The following is a 16,483-nucleotide window of genomic DNA, read 5'->3' on the forward strand; positions in this document are numbered from 1 at the left end:
CAGCGCCAGGCTTCGTCAAGCCGCTCTTCGAGTTCGGGCCAGGGCTCTGGTTCGTCTCGGGGAAACGAGAAGTCCCAGTAGGCGCAGGGCGGCCTACTGGGGAAGAACTAAGTTCTATTGAGCCTCGGCGAGGTGGAGGTCGACAGGACTTAGCCCCGAAGAGAGCCGTACTCTCTAACACGGAACGTGTATGCAAGCCGGGCTTGCTAGTTGTCCAAGCTTGGGTGAAGGGCTTCACGAAGCCACGGACGATTTTAATCGATTCGGGAGCGTCGGGTGACTACGCCCAGCGTTCTACGATGGACGGAAGTCAGCTTTATGCTGAGGCGCTGGTAGCGCGCGGGAGTGACATCGTCACTGTTCGTCTCGCGACGGGCACTCGTGTCACGGTGCCTAAGGTCCCTGTGGACCTGGGCGTGAAGTGTTTGGATTTTGATAGCGTGGAACGCTGTCTGGTCTTAGACCTCGATTCGAGATATGATCTCATCCTTGGTATGGCGTCGCTGGAACGCCACGAGCCGTGGATCGATTGGAGGTCGAAGACCCTTGGTGCTACACACTTCTCTCCTGGGGGAGCATTGACGAGTCATGAACCCACTTCTGCTAAGAAGCAGAAGCGCTTCTGGCGCGAGCACTGGACCGAGTCGGTCAATGTGCTGGACATCGGAGTTTCTGAGTTCGTGGACACTGAGTGTGTCGACAACGAGCGTTCCGAGCGTGGCTCGCGGACGGCAGGTGGAGCGGCACGAATTCTACAGAGCGGGCGTGCGTCTGAGGGCGCCGCTCTGCTGCGTGCCAGCGCCGGCGCGGTCGGCACGATGACGAAGAACAAGGGGCTTTGCCCGGATGAAGATCGTGGGGTGGTACGTAATCCACTGAGTGGAGGCTGCGGATCGTGCAGCTCTTCACGAGTGTCGGTAAAGACACTGGAGCCCCCCTGGAGTTGAACGAGGTGGTGACACCTGGCGTCAAGACGCACGCGAAATCACGGAGCTCTTCAGGGCGGACAGTGTCCATGAAGAGGAGGCAGCGCCGCAAAGCGCTGGCTGCGAGACGCAAGGCGTCTGCGACCTCACGAGTCGAGAAGGGCGTGTCGAGCGGTGAGGCTCCACGCGAGAGCGAGCAGCTCTATACACTCGTGAATGTAGTGACGGGCAACGTCGACGGAGGTATCAACCTCGACGACTTGCCCTCACTGTCTGCTCTCCTGGAGCTGGAGGAGATGTCCTTGGCCGAGTTCGGCGAAGCCTTGAAGGCTGGAGACTTGGCTGAGGTAGTGGCCATACGACCCAAAGAAGAGTTGAACTCGTCCTCGCTTCTGGATGAAGCTGTCCTGGAAAACACCAAGCAGGCGCAGAATGCGCGGAGCGGATCGTCGATCCTGAAGGACCCGTCGGATCCCTTGTATCAAGTGGTAAAGGATTACCAGGACGTGGTCTCGAAGGAGCCGCCCTCGGGGCTACCTTCGGATCGAGGTGTTCGACAAGAAATCGATCTCGTTCCGGGAACGAAGTACTGCGTGACGAGGCAGTGGCCCTTGCCGAAGGAGCAGTGTGACGTCATTGACGCGTTCTTCCGTGCGAAGCACAAGGCGGGCATGGTGCGTGAGAGTATGTCTCCACACTCTACGCCGACCTTCTGCGTCAGAAAGCCGAATGGCAAGTGCATTATTCAACAAGCTGAATGCCGCTACCATTCCGGCGCAGACGCCGATACCTCGGAAGGATGTTCTTCGGAACAGCATGACAGGAGGTACGATGTACAGTGCGCTCGACTTGGTCGATGGATATTACGAATTGCTCATGAGGACGAGCGACATTCCTCTCACTGCGGTGAGTACTCCGAGCGGCATGCTCTGGGAGTGGTTGGTGATGCCCCATGGGCTTTCGAACGCGCCAGCGACGTTAATCGTCTTGTGACGCAGATCTTCAGGCCCCATCGGGCGTACGCGCAAACGTACTTCTATGACATCTTCGTCCACAGTCGTGCGGAGCACGGAAAGACTGATATGGAGAACCATGTGGAGCACCTGCGTGATGTGCTCGAATGCATGCGTCAAAACAAGTTGTACGCCAACATTGACAAATGCATCTTTGCCTGAGGGCCGGCCCGGTCAAGGTCAAGGCCATTGTTGACTGGCCAGTTCCCAAGAACCAGAAGGATCTTCGCAAGTGGCTTGACTTGGCCAATTACTTGCACAAGTACGGCGAGAACTACGCTGAGATGGCTCGGCCACTCTCCAATCTCCTGAAGAAGGATGTGTGGTGGTGTTGGGACACCGAGCATCAAGATGCGTTCGCGGCCATAAAGGACAGTCTCCTTCATGCGCCTATTCTGGCTTTGCCAGACCCCGCTCGTCCGTTTAGTGTCGTCTGTGACGCCTCGGACTTTGCCATCGGCTGTGCACTGCTCCAAGCAGACGCCAATGGGTGCGAGCGCGTGGTGGCGTTCGAATCTCGCCAGCTGAAGGCTGCGGAGAAGGACTATCCTGTCCATGACAAAGAGCTACTTGCGATGAAGTATGCGCTCGTCAAGTTCAGGATGCACCTGTTGGGCTCTCAGCCATTCGTGATTTACACGGATCATGCGTCGTTACGGACTGCGGCTCAGTCGCCTCACCTCTCGCAAAGGATGGCCCGTTGGTTGTCCTTCTTCGCGGAGTACAACTTCGAGGTGAAGTACCAGCCTGGCAGGCAGAATGTCCTTGCGGACGCGCTGTCGCGCAGGCCGGATTATGAGCTGGCTCATGTAACGACCGTGACTTCGTCATTACCGGATTTGATCCGAACGGCTTATGCCAAGGACGACACCTGTGTCGCGTTGCTGGAGGCTCTGGGGAGCAAGGAGTTTCAAGACTCGGACATAGAATTGTCAGCGCGGCTGCGCGCGCGGCTACACCGTTATTCCCTCGATGATGGCCTGTTGTTCTACAACACTGGCCCCGAGGATACGCCCCGCGTGGTCATCCTTCATGATGAGGATCTGTAGTACCGCATCCTCTATAAGGCACACGACACGCCGCTGGCCGGACATCTTGGCCGTGATAAGACCTACAGCTCGGTGAGCACCCACTACTGGTGGCCGAAGCTGTACAAGGGGACGAGCACTTATGTGCGCACGTGCGAGACGTGCCACCGAGTGAAGTCGTCACCTCATGCTGCAGCGCCGTTGGCGAGTTTGCCTGTCCCTTCGGGCTGTTGGCAATCCATGAGTATGGACTTTGTGTTTGGCCTGCCGGCGGACGAGGCGGGCAACACTGGAGTCGTGGTCTTCGTGGACCGACTGAGCAAGATGGCTCACATTGCGGCTGTGCCGGACACAATCGATGGTAAAGTTACAGCAACGCTGTTCTTGGACCGAGTGTTTCGACAACACGGACTCCCTGAGTCGATTGTCTCGGACCGAGACCCCCGCTTCACGGGCAACTTCTGGAGCGCGGTCGATGCTTGCTACGTTGCTAGTCAAGGGTGACTGGACGCGCTGCAGTGGCTGGATGAAGGGGGAAAGGTTGATAGTGGAGACGTGCGAACGTTGGTAAATGCTGCCAAAGGAGGACACGTGGAAGTTGTACGCTGGTTGATCGAGCGCCGCGGTTCGAGTACTGAAGCTATAGCAGATGCAATGCTTGCGACTCACGCCGCAGCTATCAGAGGGCACCTGGAAGTTGCGATGTTCCTGCGAGAGTTCACGAAAGAAGCGGAGGGCTCATTGGCAAGTGTACTGCTCAACTGTATCGAGCACAGGCGAGAGTTGTGCAAGTTTGATGTTTATACGGTGTCAGGGGAAACAATGCGAAGGGCTGACCGAAGGATGCGTACGACTCTGCGAGAGCGACTCCTTACTCCACAGTCTACGACTGTCGCGGAGTATCGAGAGAGGCTGCGGCTGCAAGCCCAGCAGAAGTCCGTGCCCGCCATGCGGACGTACCCGGTGGTACTTAGTCCGGGTGAAGACTCAATTGAGTACGAAGCTCAGTTCGAGTCTTGGGCCGAGCACAGCCGAAAGCTCAGCTCCATGGATGCTCTCCGAGCCAGCTTCAGTGAAGTGGATGTTCGCATTGAACGCAAGCTCCGCTTCGATTTCGCGAAGGTCCGAGCCAAGCGCAGCCTCTCGGTACTTGCCCAGCCGCAGACCCAGTTTAGCGCTGCGCGCTTCGCTCCTTCGAGCACTCCAGCCGCTCCTTCCCGCGAGGGAGTGAGCGCTGTGGCTCAGGGTCATCCTCGGAGCAATGTGGCTGACCCAGCAGCTCCCCAGCTGATTACCGGGAAGCGCGGGACGGCTGGCGAGCCGGTCTTGAGCCCTCGGGGCGCTGGTGATCGAGCTGATTAAAAGTGTCCACGACGTCTGGGCAATCCTGGCGGAGGGGTACCTCAAGTTCTCGGAGTGAGGGTACCCTCGCCATTTCACCAGATACTGGTTTTGACCCCGGCACCGCCGCTTCGCCAGGAGGCCCTCGACATAGTAATGCAGATTCCCATGCTCATCGAGCAGCGCCGGCGGAGGACGCGCCAAGCCGCCTCGCGACGTTCGACGAGTTGCACGAGACTCGGCAACAGGCGGATTGCCTTCGGGACCACGTCCACGACATTGACGCGCGTCTGGCACGTTGTGCGACTGATCTCGACAGGCACGCTGAGCGGCTGGGGTGGATTGGGGTGCCTCGGGAGGTCTGGGACCGACATGGGACCTTGGAGAACGACTTCGTTTACCTGAACGGGTGGGTGAACTACTTTCGCGATCGTTAAGAGCGACACGCTCGAGAGTTCGCGGAGCTACAGCGGCATCAGGCTGTGCTCCAGGGTCAGCTCGAACTCCTGGCCCGCATGCAGGCCTCGCCTGCTGCGCCTCCAGCGCATGCGGCTCCTGCAGTGCCCGCGGCACTCCCGCCTGTGCCTGCGGAGCCAGCGTTGATGGTCGCGTCTTCGACGCCGGTGACTGCGTCCTCGACGACCGCGACCTCCGCGCCTTTGGCCTGTGACCTCGCCACCCTCGGTGCCTATATCTGCACCTGCACCGGGTCCTGGTACGGCTTGAGCAAGCCCACGTAGTAGACGGGGTGCGCCCGCATCTTCTTCGGAAGATTGAGCGTGTACGCAAGGCCCTTCTTGGCCACAACCTTGAAAGGTCCGATGAAGCGCGGGAGCAACTTCGTCTTGAAGCCGGCTGACACTGCATGTGTAGGTAGGTTCTTAGCGTTAAGCAGCACCAGGTCCCCGACCTCATAACTTTCAACATTGCCTCTGCCTCTGGCATCTGCATGTTCTTTTTACTGGGCTTGGCTTTCAGCCATTGCGTAACGCACATGTCGTAAGACACTCAGACGCGTCGACAAGAAAGCGCCAACCTGTTTACGAACAGTAACCGAGCTGACATCGGCTAGCCGATCAGCTAAGTCGGCTTCTCCCCCCACCCCACCCACCAAGCCCGAGGCCACCACGTGGCGGCGTCAGCGGGACGCGAGGATGAGACAAGCGATTTACGTAGAACGGTGTGTAGCCTGTCGAGGCGTGCACGGCGTTGTTCAGCGCAAACTCAACTGAGGCGAGGCCGATGAAACCTTTGTCGCCCAGGGGGGTTCGTATAGCGCAGCCCAAGACTGTTTCCCAGGGTGTAGACCCAGAGAATCGACTTGAGAGTCAACAGCAAGAAGATAGACCCAGAGATTCGCAGCCGCAAAGCTCTAAACCCTGAAAATCACACTCCTTGGTTGGCGTGGGTACCTTGTGTAATCCCTGTCGGCTCGTTTGTCTTCGACGGAACAACACTCCACCGGTTGTAAATGTAGCCTCGAAGAAGTGCGGGAGTACACGTCTACTTCAGAACGCACCTCCACACCAAAGGTAAACCCAGAGAATCAGATCACCCGAAACCCAGAATATCACGAATTCAGGGTCCAGGATTTCAGTCAACTCCGGGACTTGGAACTCAGAAGACACCTTACCCAAATGCCCTCCTAGCTCGATAAAACCAACAAATACAGAGTATACAAACACTACAACTAGCCGTCACTTATTCTTTTGGACCCTTGGACGCTGGGTTACACACACTAGGCTCACTCGAGTCTGAAATTCAGGGGCCTTGCTCCCCTGAGACTCACACAAACACGCACCACCACCAATAAAGGAGGAAAATACAATCACTATCAGTTACCTTCCCTTCACACAAGCAGTCAATACAAAATCCTGGAGGCGACAACCTAGCACCCCAGAATAACCTCTGGAATAATATGAAATGGGCTACCACGAGCACAGCAAGTGACCCAACTAGGATATGGAATAGATGGATCACTCCAGGAAGGTCAAGGCCGTCGCTGGTCCCCACCTAACTGGACTTGAGTTGATGGAGTCCACACAGACGGCTGTCCTTCGCCGTTGATGTGCCCTTAGCGTCCCGCGGTCGTAGTCTCGGGTCCTCCGGATTTCCGTCGGCAGGCTTGGCCGAAGTCACTTGCGCAGTACAGGGAAAATTGAACTCTGTTTGTCTTTTATCAGCTACTTCTCTCTTTCTCTCTTACTTCTTCGGGCAAATATCTTCTGTTCACTATGCTTGGTGTCAAATGTCTTGTCTTGAGTATACCTTGGGTTCAGCGGTCCAAACTTGCGATCGGCTTGCGAATCCATTGTCGCACGGCGTCGAAAGTGCCAATTGTGGGTCCTTAGACTTGGTTTAGTATGGTGCAGGACTCCCTCCCGACTCCTCAAAAGTATCCAGTCTGCGCATCCACAACGGTTCTTCAAGGTCACGCATCACTTTGATTGCAGACTGACTTCGAACTGACTCGAATCCCTGAGAATCAGGTGACATCTTCTGAAATCCTGGGAATTCTGAGGAATCTTGGGGAAGTGTAGGGATTCTTGGGTGTTGGCTCGGGAAGCTCTTAAGTTCAGTATAGAGAGTCTGGATTTATGGTCCAAACCCAGAGAATCATCTTTGGAACTCTGGCCTGCACTCAGGGAGGTGAACTCTGGGTCATCGTGCGGCACTCTGGTTTTCCGTGCGGCACTCTGGGTAACAAGGCTGCTGCATTGCAGGCTCTCGTGTATCTCCACAAAGCCACACTTTTAGCGGATTTAGCGGCCTCGTGCGCATGACCATGGTGGTAGTGGGTGGATTCTCAGGGTAATTTGATCCTCTGGGGCACTCTGAGCCACAGCAAGATGAGGTGTACTCTGGGATACATTCGCCAGGGACACTTTCCGCCAGACTTTAGGCACTCATCGTAAGGGAAAGTACGCGGCTGGACTGAGTGTTCTCTGAAATCCTGGGCGTGCACACCCAGGATTCACACGTCCAGCCAGTTGGGCCCATCTGCGGTCAGGCGCTGGATTCATCCCGACAAATCACTTCTTTCCCACAGTCACCATCCATGTCACACGGGTACAGCCGCGCCGTATCCAAGTCATCCCCCCCTTGTCGTCCAATACAAGCTCCAATTCATTTGGAGACTGCAGTAGCGGCACCGGCTGTCAGCTCAGCCTCTCGGCCCCCTGCCTCGGGAGGTGCAACCCCACGCAGTAGTCGACGCACCCAGAAACGCAAGGCCGACGTTGAAGAGCGATCGGCGGAACGCAATAAAGAAACTCCCCCGTCCCTCGGCCTCGGCATTTAGCCTAGAGACCCTTCTCGCGGCACCACCTGTTCTTCCGGCAGCGCCCGCCGTCGCATCGAAGGCACCGCAGTGGCGCCACCTCGACACTCGATTATCTACTTGGATAGCCCTCCGCATACTACCCCTGCTACGCGCAACCCATCCCAGCCGATGTCACCGGGCAGTCAACTGCTTCAACAATCCGACCACTACACTGATGATACCTTCGACCTAGCATCCTTTCTCGGGACGAACTCGACGCTCACCGCAGGCAACACAAGCGGGCACCATTGCTTCCTGAGGCATGCCGCCCGCAAGCCTCACCTGCGACTGGCGATACGGATGAATATCGTGACGGTGCCGACATACAAGAACTTGACTTGGCCACTATATGGCGGTCATGGCCCAATCAGATGTCCATTACATTTTTTCAGCGAATAAGCATCCGGTAGATCCCTATTAAGGCCAATCAATATGGTTAGGGGTAGGTATATTTGCTGCCGACACTATGCCGACGTATAATGTCGGCAACGCGGCCAAAATATGTATTCATCCAGGAAATCTAAGTAATAAGGATATAATATACATATCTGTTCTGCTGCCGATAAGTTACTTAGCTTTTGTATTGCCTTTGACGAGCTGATTTGAGCCGTTTGCAATAGCGTTTCAACCATTGCCACGAGCTCAATCGAGTTTCCTGGGCACGCCTATCGACCTACCCATAACATGAACAAGCAGCACTCAGTGAGAGCTGCTCATTCAGAAGTGTCGCTCAGGCGGAGCTTGCTGCATACCGCACGAGCGAAGCGCTAGGAATCACTGCAGAATATACAAGAAAACCATTAATTTATTCCATTTAATATCAATAACTTATTCCTACTCAAGAGTACTAGACGCTAGTGGTGGGGTGTGACTGCGGAGCATTCCACCTGCAGCGATACCCCACCAACAGTGCCAGTCCACACAGCAGCAGCAGCACCCCACCAGCGTCGTGTTGTTGGTGCCAACACCAGCACGCAAGCCGCAGCAAGCCACAGCAGCCACGCCCTCCTCCTGCTGCACGCTTCCCTATGCTCGTCGACTCCCAGCAGGTCGCCGCGCCCTTGCACACGTTTCCCTCCGCTCGATGCCCATACCGCCCTCGCCTTGGCGGCTACCCTCCCCATTGCCCCACCTCCGGTCCGCCGCCTCTTGCCGTTCGCTCCGGTTCTCCTCCTCCTCCTTCCCACGGCGCGGCCGTCTTGTCCTGCGCCGCCATCCTGATGCCCACCGCCCTGCTTCAGGTAACCGTCATCGTCGTGGTGCGCGCCATCTTCCTAGCCTCCACCGCGGACCACTCGCCCGCCGTCGTGCAGCCTACCGCCGTCCTCCCAGACACCACCCACATCTTGGCAGGCGGAACTATGCAGCCCCCCCCCCCTTTTCGCCGGCGTCCTTCGGCTCCCCGCCCTCCTTGATGACGCCGCGCTCCTCCATCCCCGCTCCTCCCACCTGCCGTCCTTGCCTGCATCTTAGAATTGACATTTGAGTCAAATGATTTGACCAATAGATTAACCGCTCAACTAGATGCTTATTTCTACCAATCACGACGCTGTCGGCCACTGTCGACCGCTGTCGGCCACTGTCGACCGCTGTCGGCACCGTCATGGTATGGTAGCCGACCTCGCGGCCCAGGTCGGCTCCCTGAGCGCTATGGTCATGGATTTGCGGAGCCAGCTGGCGGCGGCAACGGCTCCAGCATCAACATTGGTAGTCCAGCCAGTGTTGGCAAAAAACTATCGAACCGATTTTTATTTTGGACCTCTGTACAAAACACGACCATTTACCTGTTTAAACCGATTTGATGCGACCGTGACTTGCTTGTTATTCAGGACTCAATAGAAACATCAAGTCAAGTGCGACATGGCTACAACAATAAAAATCATAAAAATATTTTGTTTAGATTTTTATCCGCGATAAAAATATTTAAATATCTTTTTTGCCAACACTGGCCCAGCCGGTGCGCCCTGTAACTCAACCTCTCATTGCTGCCGCCACGACACCGGCGTCGTGGACACTTGCGGCCGACGGCAGCTACCCCCTGTCCCCCGCTCACTTGCGGGGCTTCGAACATCGAGTTTTCCGTTGACGATGCACCGGAACAGAGGCGACTACGCGCCCCAGCCGACTCACATTCTTGCCGCCTACCGCAGTATCGCAAGCCTTAGCAGATCAGATGGTATGTTCACTCTACCAACCGACACGATGATTAGCTTTCGCGTAGCATTCGATATCCCGTTCGACATGACGATCCCGACCGCGCATGGACTATACAGCGTTCGACTTGGATCCCAAGGCCTGTCTCTCTCCAGCTTTCGACCCCTCTCTGATGATGAACGTTTGACACGCAGTTCGAACAACGCGAACTTCTCAACTGACTTCAGCTCAACCGCGCAACCTCTGCAGGCCCCGGCCACGTGCGCGAGCTACGACGACATCTTCCTGGCACTTTCGCCAACATTTTCTGGTACCCGCACATGATCCGGCTGGTGGGCAGAATCCGGCGGTTCGTGTCTGATAACCCAATTCGCCGATCCTAGCAACAATCCGCTGCGCGTAACTCGCACGTTGCAGTACGCTATCATGTACATGAGCCGAGCGGTAAGCCACCTGCCGGACGATTCCCCATCGTGGTGGCGTGACTTCTGCGCCGCTATCGAAGCGATCGAATACCGGTCCTTCGAATGGTTGCTTGCCCGGCAAAACCTCCCATCGCCCTGCAACGAACGCCCGCCAGCACATCTCTCAGCGGCGGCCGGACCAAACCGCCGCCGATCAGCCCGGACCACTGGGATGCCCGAGCACATCCGCCAGCTGGTACCTCGGCGCGCAGACGGAACCGAACCATGCCTCCGTTTCTTCGGTGGAGGCATGTGCTTCGGGGATTCGTGTGAGCGATGCGCATAGTCGCACCGAACCCACCAGTGGGATGCCCCGCTGCACCGGGACCTACAATCCTACATTAACCGACAGTACGGCTCAAGCCGCCGTGGCCACAACGGGCCTCGCCGCAGCTGAAGAGGCCGCGACGCGGCTGGCTCACCAGCGCTTCGGACCCAGGCACTCACCCAGAATAATGCACACAATACCACCGTTGCGTTAATCTCTACCAAATCCACAGAGCCCTTGTTTCCGCCTGTGCGGCTCCAATACGAGGAGACCACAGCGCGTTCCACTAAACAAAGAGTAAATATCAAAAACACCGTCCGTTTTCGCGTGCAGCACTGCAAAACCAGCAAAAACACCGTTTCGAGAGACGGGGCTGAGTCAGTCAGTGGTCGATCAACGGAGGTAGCCGCAGCAAACTCGCGCGGGGTGCCCGCGAAGCAGGGCCGCGCGGTATTTGCGGAGGCGGGCCCAGCGACGAGCATTCCAGCAAGCCGAGCACTGCTCTGGGTAGAACATACAATCTATACATCGCGAGCGAAGCGAACCGCGGGGGCGCCGAAGGGGCGCCCAGCCAAGCGAAGCGGGGCTGGTCACTGTCACTAAACCAAGGCTTTTGTTGCATCGAAACCCACATGGCCTTCTTCAAATCCGTATGGATAGTTGTTCCGTGGTGCAAATCCGAGGAATAACTGTGCTGAGAGCACAGTTTTGGTGTTTTTGTTAGATCTACGGTGTAGAGGGTACTCCCTTCTAAACAAACCGTCATGGCGGGGCTGGCCCCCGTCGCTTGTCCCTCCACTCCATCCACCGAGGCGGTTCTTCTTCCGACCTCATCACGGGCCTCTGTGTCAGACGATATTCATGTTCCGTCTCGAACAGACACACATACCCGCACAGCCCGGGTTGCGACCCCAGATTCCACCTCGCCCATCCACGCATCCATCTCGCCCTGCATGCTCTGCTACTGGGGAATCTTCGAGCCCCACCGAGAGCGTGGTACACCCCAGCTCTACTACAGCGAGCGCATCTCCAACAGACACCTCGCCAGCAACCACCCGCATCAACCCCAGGGTGGCAGGTCTGCCCTCATCCACACCCCTCCGGGGCCGACCGCCATCGTCCGCGGCAGCAGAGGGCTAGGGCCAGCACTAGATCGGCAACGGGCGCACCTCTGGGATTCCATCCGGCGCGAAGGCTTAGCGGCAGCACTCGCGACCGTCGGTCTATCACCTCCTAACCGAGACTTTCCGACCCATTTCGGCCCCCCACATCAACCATAATACACTCTAAACAAGCATCTCCAGTCCGCCATGTCCGAGTACGTGCGCAGAACACACGTTCCATTGAGATCCCTCATCGATCTCCATCGGGGCCAGTCCACCGCGGATTACCGCCCTAATAAGCAGATCCTCCCACGCCAAATTCAAAGCGCGTGCAAGGGTTACTCCAAACTACCCGCCCTTCTGTCTATTGCAAACGAAGGAATCCGCGTCTCTCTGACGAAGCCACTTCCAACTCAAACCTCTCCCCCTCCTAACCACCCCTCGGGTCGCAATCGGCTTAATGTCCTGCGCAAAAAATATCCAAAAAAACAAGAAGATGCATCGTGGTCGACCTCGACGTTGCCCAGTACTGGCCGGAGCTCTTCCTCAGGCCGTTCGGAGTCGTTGACAAAGGCGAGGAAGGCCCTACTACCTCCGGCCGCGTCATACATGACCTATCTTTCCCCGAACAGGCGTCGGTAAACGATCATACGGGCCGCGACTCAGTACCAGCCGCAGAATATGAACATTGTGATGCCGTTCCTCGCGAGATACTGGCGCGATCAGCCCGATTTCCAGGACACGAAATGCCTTCAGAAACCTCGGCATTCACAGCGCATCTGCCCACATGTTCGCAGGTACAATACCAGAAGACAACGCCCTCATTATCAATTTGTCCGCTTGCTTCGGCTGGATCGGGTCTCCAGACTTCTACGGAGTAACGGGTGATGCGATCGCCTTTATTCACGGTCGAACCACCAACGCCATCTATCCTCATGTTTTTTTCAACTACCACTGGGTGGATGACCATGTTTGCATATCGGTCGACATAGGAACCAGCTGTACAGATGTCGAACAGTCCTTGCGCTCAGCTATGACAACGATACTAGGCCCAGCGCAGTCAACGATGACAAATTCACCACCTGGGATACGCGCCAAAAGGTGCTGGGCCTAATCTTTGATACCGTCAGCTTGACCGTGGCTATGCCGCCCTCCAAAATACTCAAAGCGTTAGCTCTGGTTACAAAGCGTATCACGCGACTAAACTGAGTAGAACACAGTACCGTTCTATCTTAGGGAGCCTCCGGCATGTTGCCACATGCGTCAGGCCAGGCCGACCCTTTATCCAACGGCTCCGACGAGCCGAAACATCGCTCCACAGGTGGTCGTCCGTTATGGTGATCGATGAAATGCATCAGGACCTCATTTGGTGGCGGCACGTCCTGACTTCACCTCTTCTCAACGGTGTACCGCTGGAGTATTTCCGCTCCCAACCTGCGGCAGACATCACAATCGAGATGGATGTATCGGGCACCGGGTTGTGCCCACTAGATCGAAACAACCAACGCTTTCTTATCTACGAATTTTCGGAGCGTGAGCAGTCTCTCATCGCTAGCTTCAACTCCGAGCACCGGAACGAATTCGACATAAATTACCGGGAACTGCTCTCGTGTGCCTTTGCTGTCCACACGTGGGCCTCCACATGGTCGGGTCCTGCCCTAACAACACCCCAATTCACGTGCACTTTCGGATAGACAACACATCTGCCGTGGCTTGGTAAACCAAAATGGCTTCGAAGAATACTCGAGCACAAACCATCATCAGACTGATAGGCTACTGGGAGATTCTCTGCTTCGCATATTGCCGGCGTGGATAATGTCATCGCGGATGCCGGTTCTCGCCTTTCAAAACGTTTACTAACCTAGCCGGTTCTTGGTCACAGGTGCGACCCCAACTGGACACCAATCGTCTGGAACAAATCTGGCACGCTATCTGCGCGAACACTCAGTGGCAAACTCATCATACTCCAAGTACGAACACGCACTCCACGCGTGGCAAGCATTCCTCACCAGAAAAGGGGTGAACGTCTGGTTGGACGGGGTGCCACTCGCTACCCAGCTCCAACACCTATCTGACTTCATTCTACTCGGCTTCCAACACGGATATGGATCCGGAAGGCCTATTCGGAGCTCGTCGATCCTGAACACTCTGATAGGCATCCGGCACTTCTTCCTAGCATCCGGTCGTTCCTTTCCATCGGACCATCCACAGATCCGCATGTTCCTCAAGGGTATCAGCCGCCTCGACGGGCCCCCAGGTCGCAAGGCCCCCGTGTCGATTCGTCTCCTCGAAGCCTACTTCGCTTCACTCAACATGCACTCCCCCTCGGACCAAGCGCTCTAAGGGGGTACTGTGCCTATCCTACTTCTTCCTCCTCAGGCGCTCCGTGATCGCAGCAGCCTCTGATGGCAAGTTTGGCTGGTTTGCCTTGAGAGCCACGGATGTGGTAACCCTGGACCAAAATGGGCGAGCAACCATGGATGCTGCAGCGGCAACCTCCGTGCACATCCGCCTAAGAGGATCCAAGCCAAACCAGAGCGGCCTCACGACCGCCCGCATGCTCCGTCGTTCCGGTCATCGGTTCCTGTGTCCTGTTCTGGGAGCTATCCTACTGCTCCGGGCACGGCAGAATCTCCCGATGGACTTGCCGGCGGCAACCTATAGATCGGAGAACGGGGCGATCGATTCCGTATCAGCCCGTCGCGTGGCCAACAAAATCCAAGAAGCAAGGATACTCTGGGGAGGCGATCCTAAGGCCTCCAGCACACACTCCCTCCGGTCCGGGGGCGCAACAAACATGTACCGGTCGGGCGTCGACGCGTTGACCATTCAATTTCATGGTCGGTGGGCGTCGGACACGTTCACAATCTACACGCGCCTGTGCGAATTGGTGTTCTCGCAGAGCTAGAATACGCATCAATTGAACGAGAGGTACTGAAAATTGAAGATATGTTTTCTATTTCTTCTTCAAGGAATCAAACTTTCATGCACCAGAGAAGCATTGCCACATAGTCCGGCGTACTTCTCTTAGATTCGATGCGAGTTGAGAAGACTTCTCTAGGTATTAAACTTAATTTTGATACAATCCGAAGCTCCTCTACTGTACATCACAGAAAACTGCACAAGTATTTATAATTCAATTGCTTGGTCAGAGCAACTAAAACCTGTCACTAGTCGAACATGGACATTTCCGATGTGCTCCTAGTATCGGACTGTGAAGACGTCGAGAAGGCCTTGTATGCCCGATAACCTGCTGCTTGATCCCTCGCAGCCTCCTTCGTTCCCACTTGGTCGCATCATTCACGCATTTCGCACAAAAGGAGACCTTCCGCTGAATCAACTGGTCGTCCAGCGCAATAAACTAATTCGCTTGCGGATCTTGCACGCGTAGTACACGCAGCCATAGCAGAGCTTGCAGGTACTCGAGCCAATAAATCCTCTGACCCCTGTTGTGACCTTCCTATCGCACATACTTCCTCTGGTTGGAAATGATCACCGGAAACAGACATTTTAACCAATAACTTCACCACTACGTGCTGTATAAAGCTGCGGATTGGACAAAAAGAAAGCTCGGGATCTCCGCTTTCCATAGCTACCAATTTCATCTCAAACGGGTTCCTGTAGCCCACGTCATTTTTATTTTACCGCTCCAAGTAGCAAGCCGATATCAAGAGGGCACCCGCCACAACTGCCGTACTTCGTTTAGAGTCCCGAAAACATGTCGAAGGCCAACCTGGTGGACATGGAGCGCAGAGGCATCATCGACGAGCTCCTCAAGCTAAGTGACAATGGAGTTCTACCCCGCGGAGCCTTCGCCCGCGTCGGGGCCCATGTGAAGCGTGACCCGACCACCGTGAGCGCTATTTGGAAGCGCAACACGGCTGCGGTGGCGGCTGGTGTTCCTGGTGGCGAGTGGACTAGCCGGATCAAGCAGAACAGCAGCAGGAAGCGTAAGAATCGAGATGAAGTGCGGACGAAGCTGGCGAGTGTTCCTGTGGAGGATAGGGCAGTTGAGAGGCGCGTTGCGGCTGCTTCAGGGCTCTCCCGGCACCTAGTACGACAAGCTGTGAAAGAAGGCAACGACGTTCATCAAGCCGGCGCTGACCCCCGAGAACAAAATGGACCGTGTCGAACATGCGCTGGCGTCCATCGACGACAAGACGTTACGCTTCGAGTCGATGCACAACGTGGTTCACGTCGATGAGAAGTGGTTCTACGCAGACCGCAACAGACGTTCCTACCTTGTATTTGACGGTGAAGAGATGCCTCCACGAGCCTGGAAGAGCAAGCGCTTCATACCCAAGACCATGTTCCTGGCAGCACTCGCACACCCTCGGTAAGTCTCTATATTTTTATAATTTTATACTGTGGATAACCTTTGACACTGTGTATGAAATTTCTGTGTAGGTACGATCTACACCGTAAGCAGAGAAGATTGGAGTAACGCAAGTGCGGCGTCATACAGCTCTCTACTACACGATAGACTTACCGGTAGCTCATTCGCACGTCGGAGTTTGGCCTTCCCCAAGTGTGGAAGCTTGTAGAGATTGCCGGATTGCCCGCATGCACGCCTGTAGCGTAAGAAAGATGTTGTCCACAGTGTCGGGTTTGAGCTCCCGAAATGCGTCCTCAACCGACGCTATAAGCGCATCGATGCCCTTCCTTGGTAGACGGTGTTGAATGCTCTGCATTGAAGCAAAAACTCCCAAGTCAAGGCGATTGAGCTCGGCCGTCCTGAAAACCACAACATGGATGTCCATGATTTCATCATGTTTTACATGTTTGGAGATCATACTTGGTTTTAGTATGCATTTGTGCCTAACCCTATTCCGAAACATGGGCTGTACGGCCAGCCTTCCAACAT

General features: G+C 55.8%; 2 protein-coding genes across 2 annotated transcripts; both read left to right on the forward strand.

Annotated features, from left to right (window-relative positions):
• Positions 1-9,832: 9,832 nt before the first annotated feature.
• Positions 9,833-10,534, forward strand: PHYSODRAFT_508073 (hypothetical protein; the record flags this gene model as incomplete). The annotated part of the gene is made up of 2 exons (XM_009529905.1): positions 9,833-10,094; positions 10,125-10,534. The coding sequence occupies 2 exons, from the start codon at positions 9,833-9,835 to the stop codon at positions 10,532-10,534; spliced, it is 672 nt and encodes a 223-aa protein (XP_009528200.1).
• A 3,233-nt stretch (positions 10,535-13,767) lies between these two features.
• Positions 13,768-15,927, forward strand: PHYSODRAFT_459122 (hypothetical protein; the record flags this gene model as incomplete). Its single annotated transcript, XM_009529906.1, has 2 exons — positions 13,768-13,892; positions 15,882-15,927. Coding segments are annotated over 2 exons (171 nt in total), but the record flags the coding sequence as incomplete, so codon positions are not given.
• Between the last annotated feature and the right edge of the window lie 556 nt (positions 15,928-16,483).

This window comes from Phytophthora sojae, assembly GCF_000149755.1.
Source record: "Phytophthora sojae unplaced genomic scaffold PHYSOscaffold_5, whole genome shotgun sequence".
Lineage (NCBI taxonomy): Eukaryota > Oomycota > Peronosporomycetes > Peronosporales > Peronosporaceae > Phytophthora > Phytophthora sojae.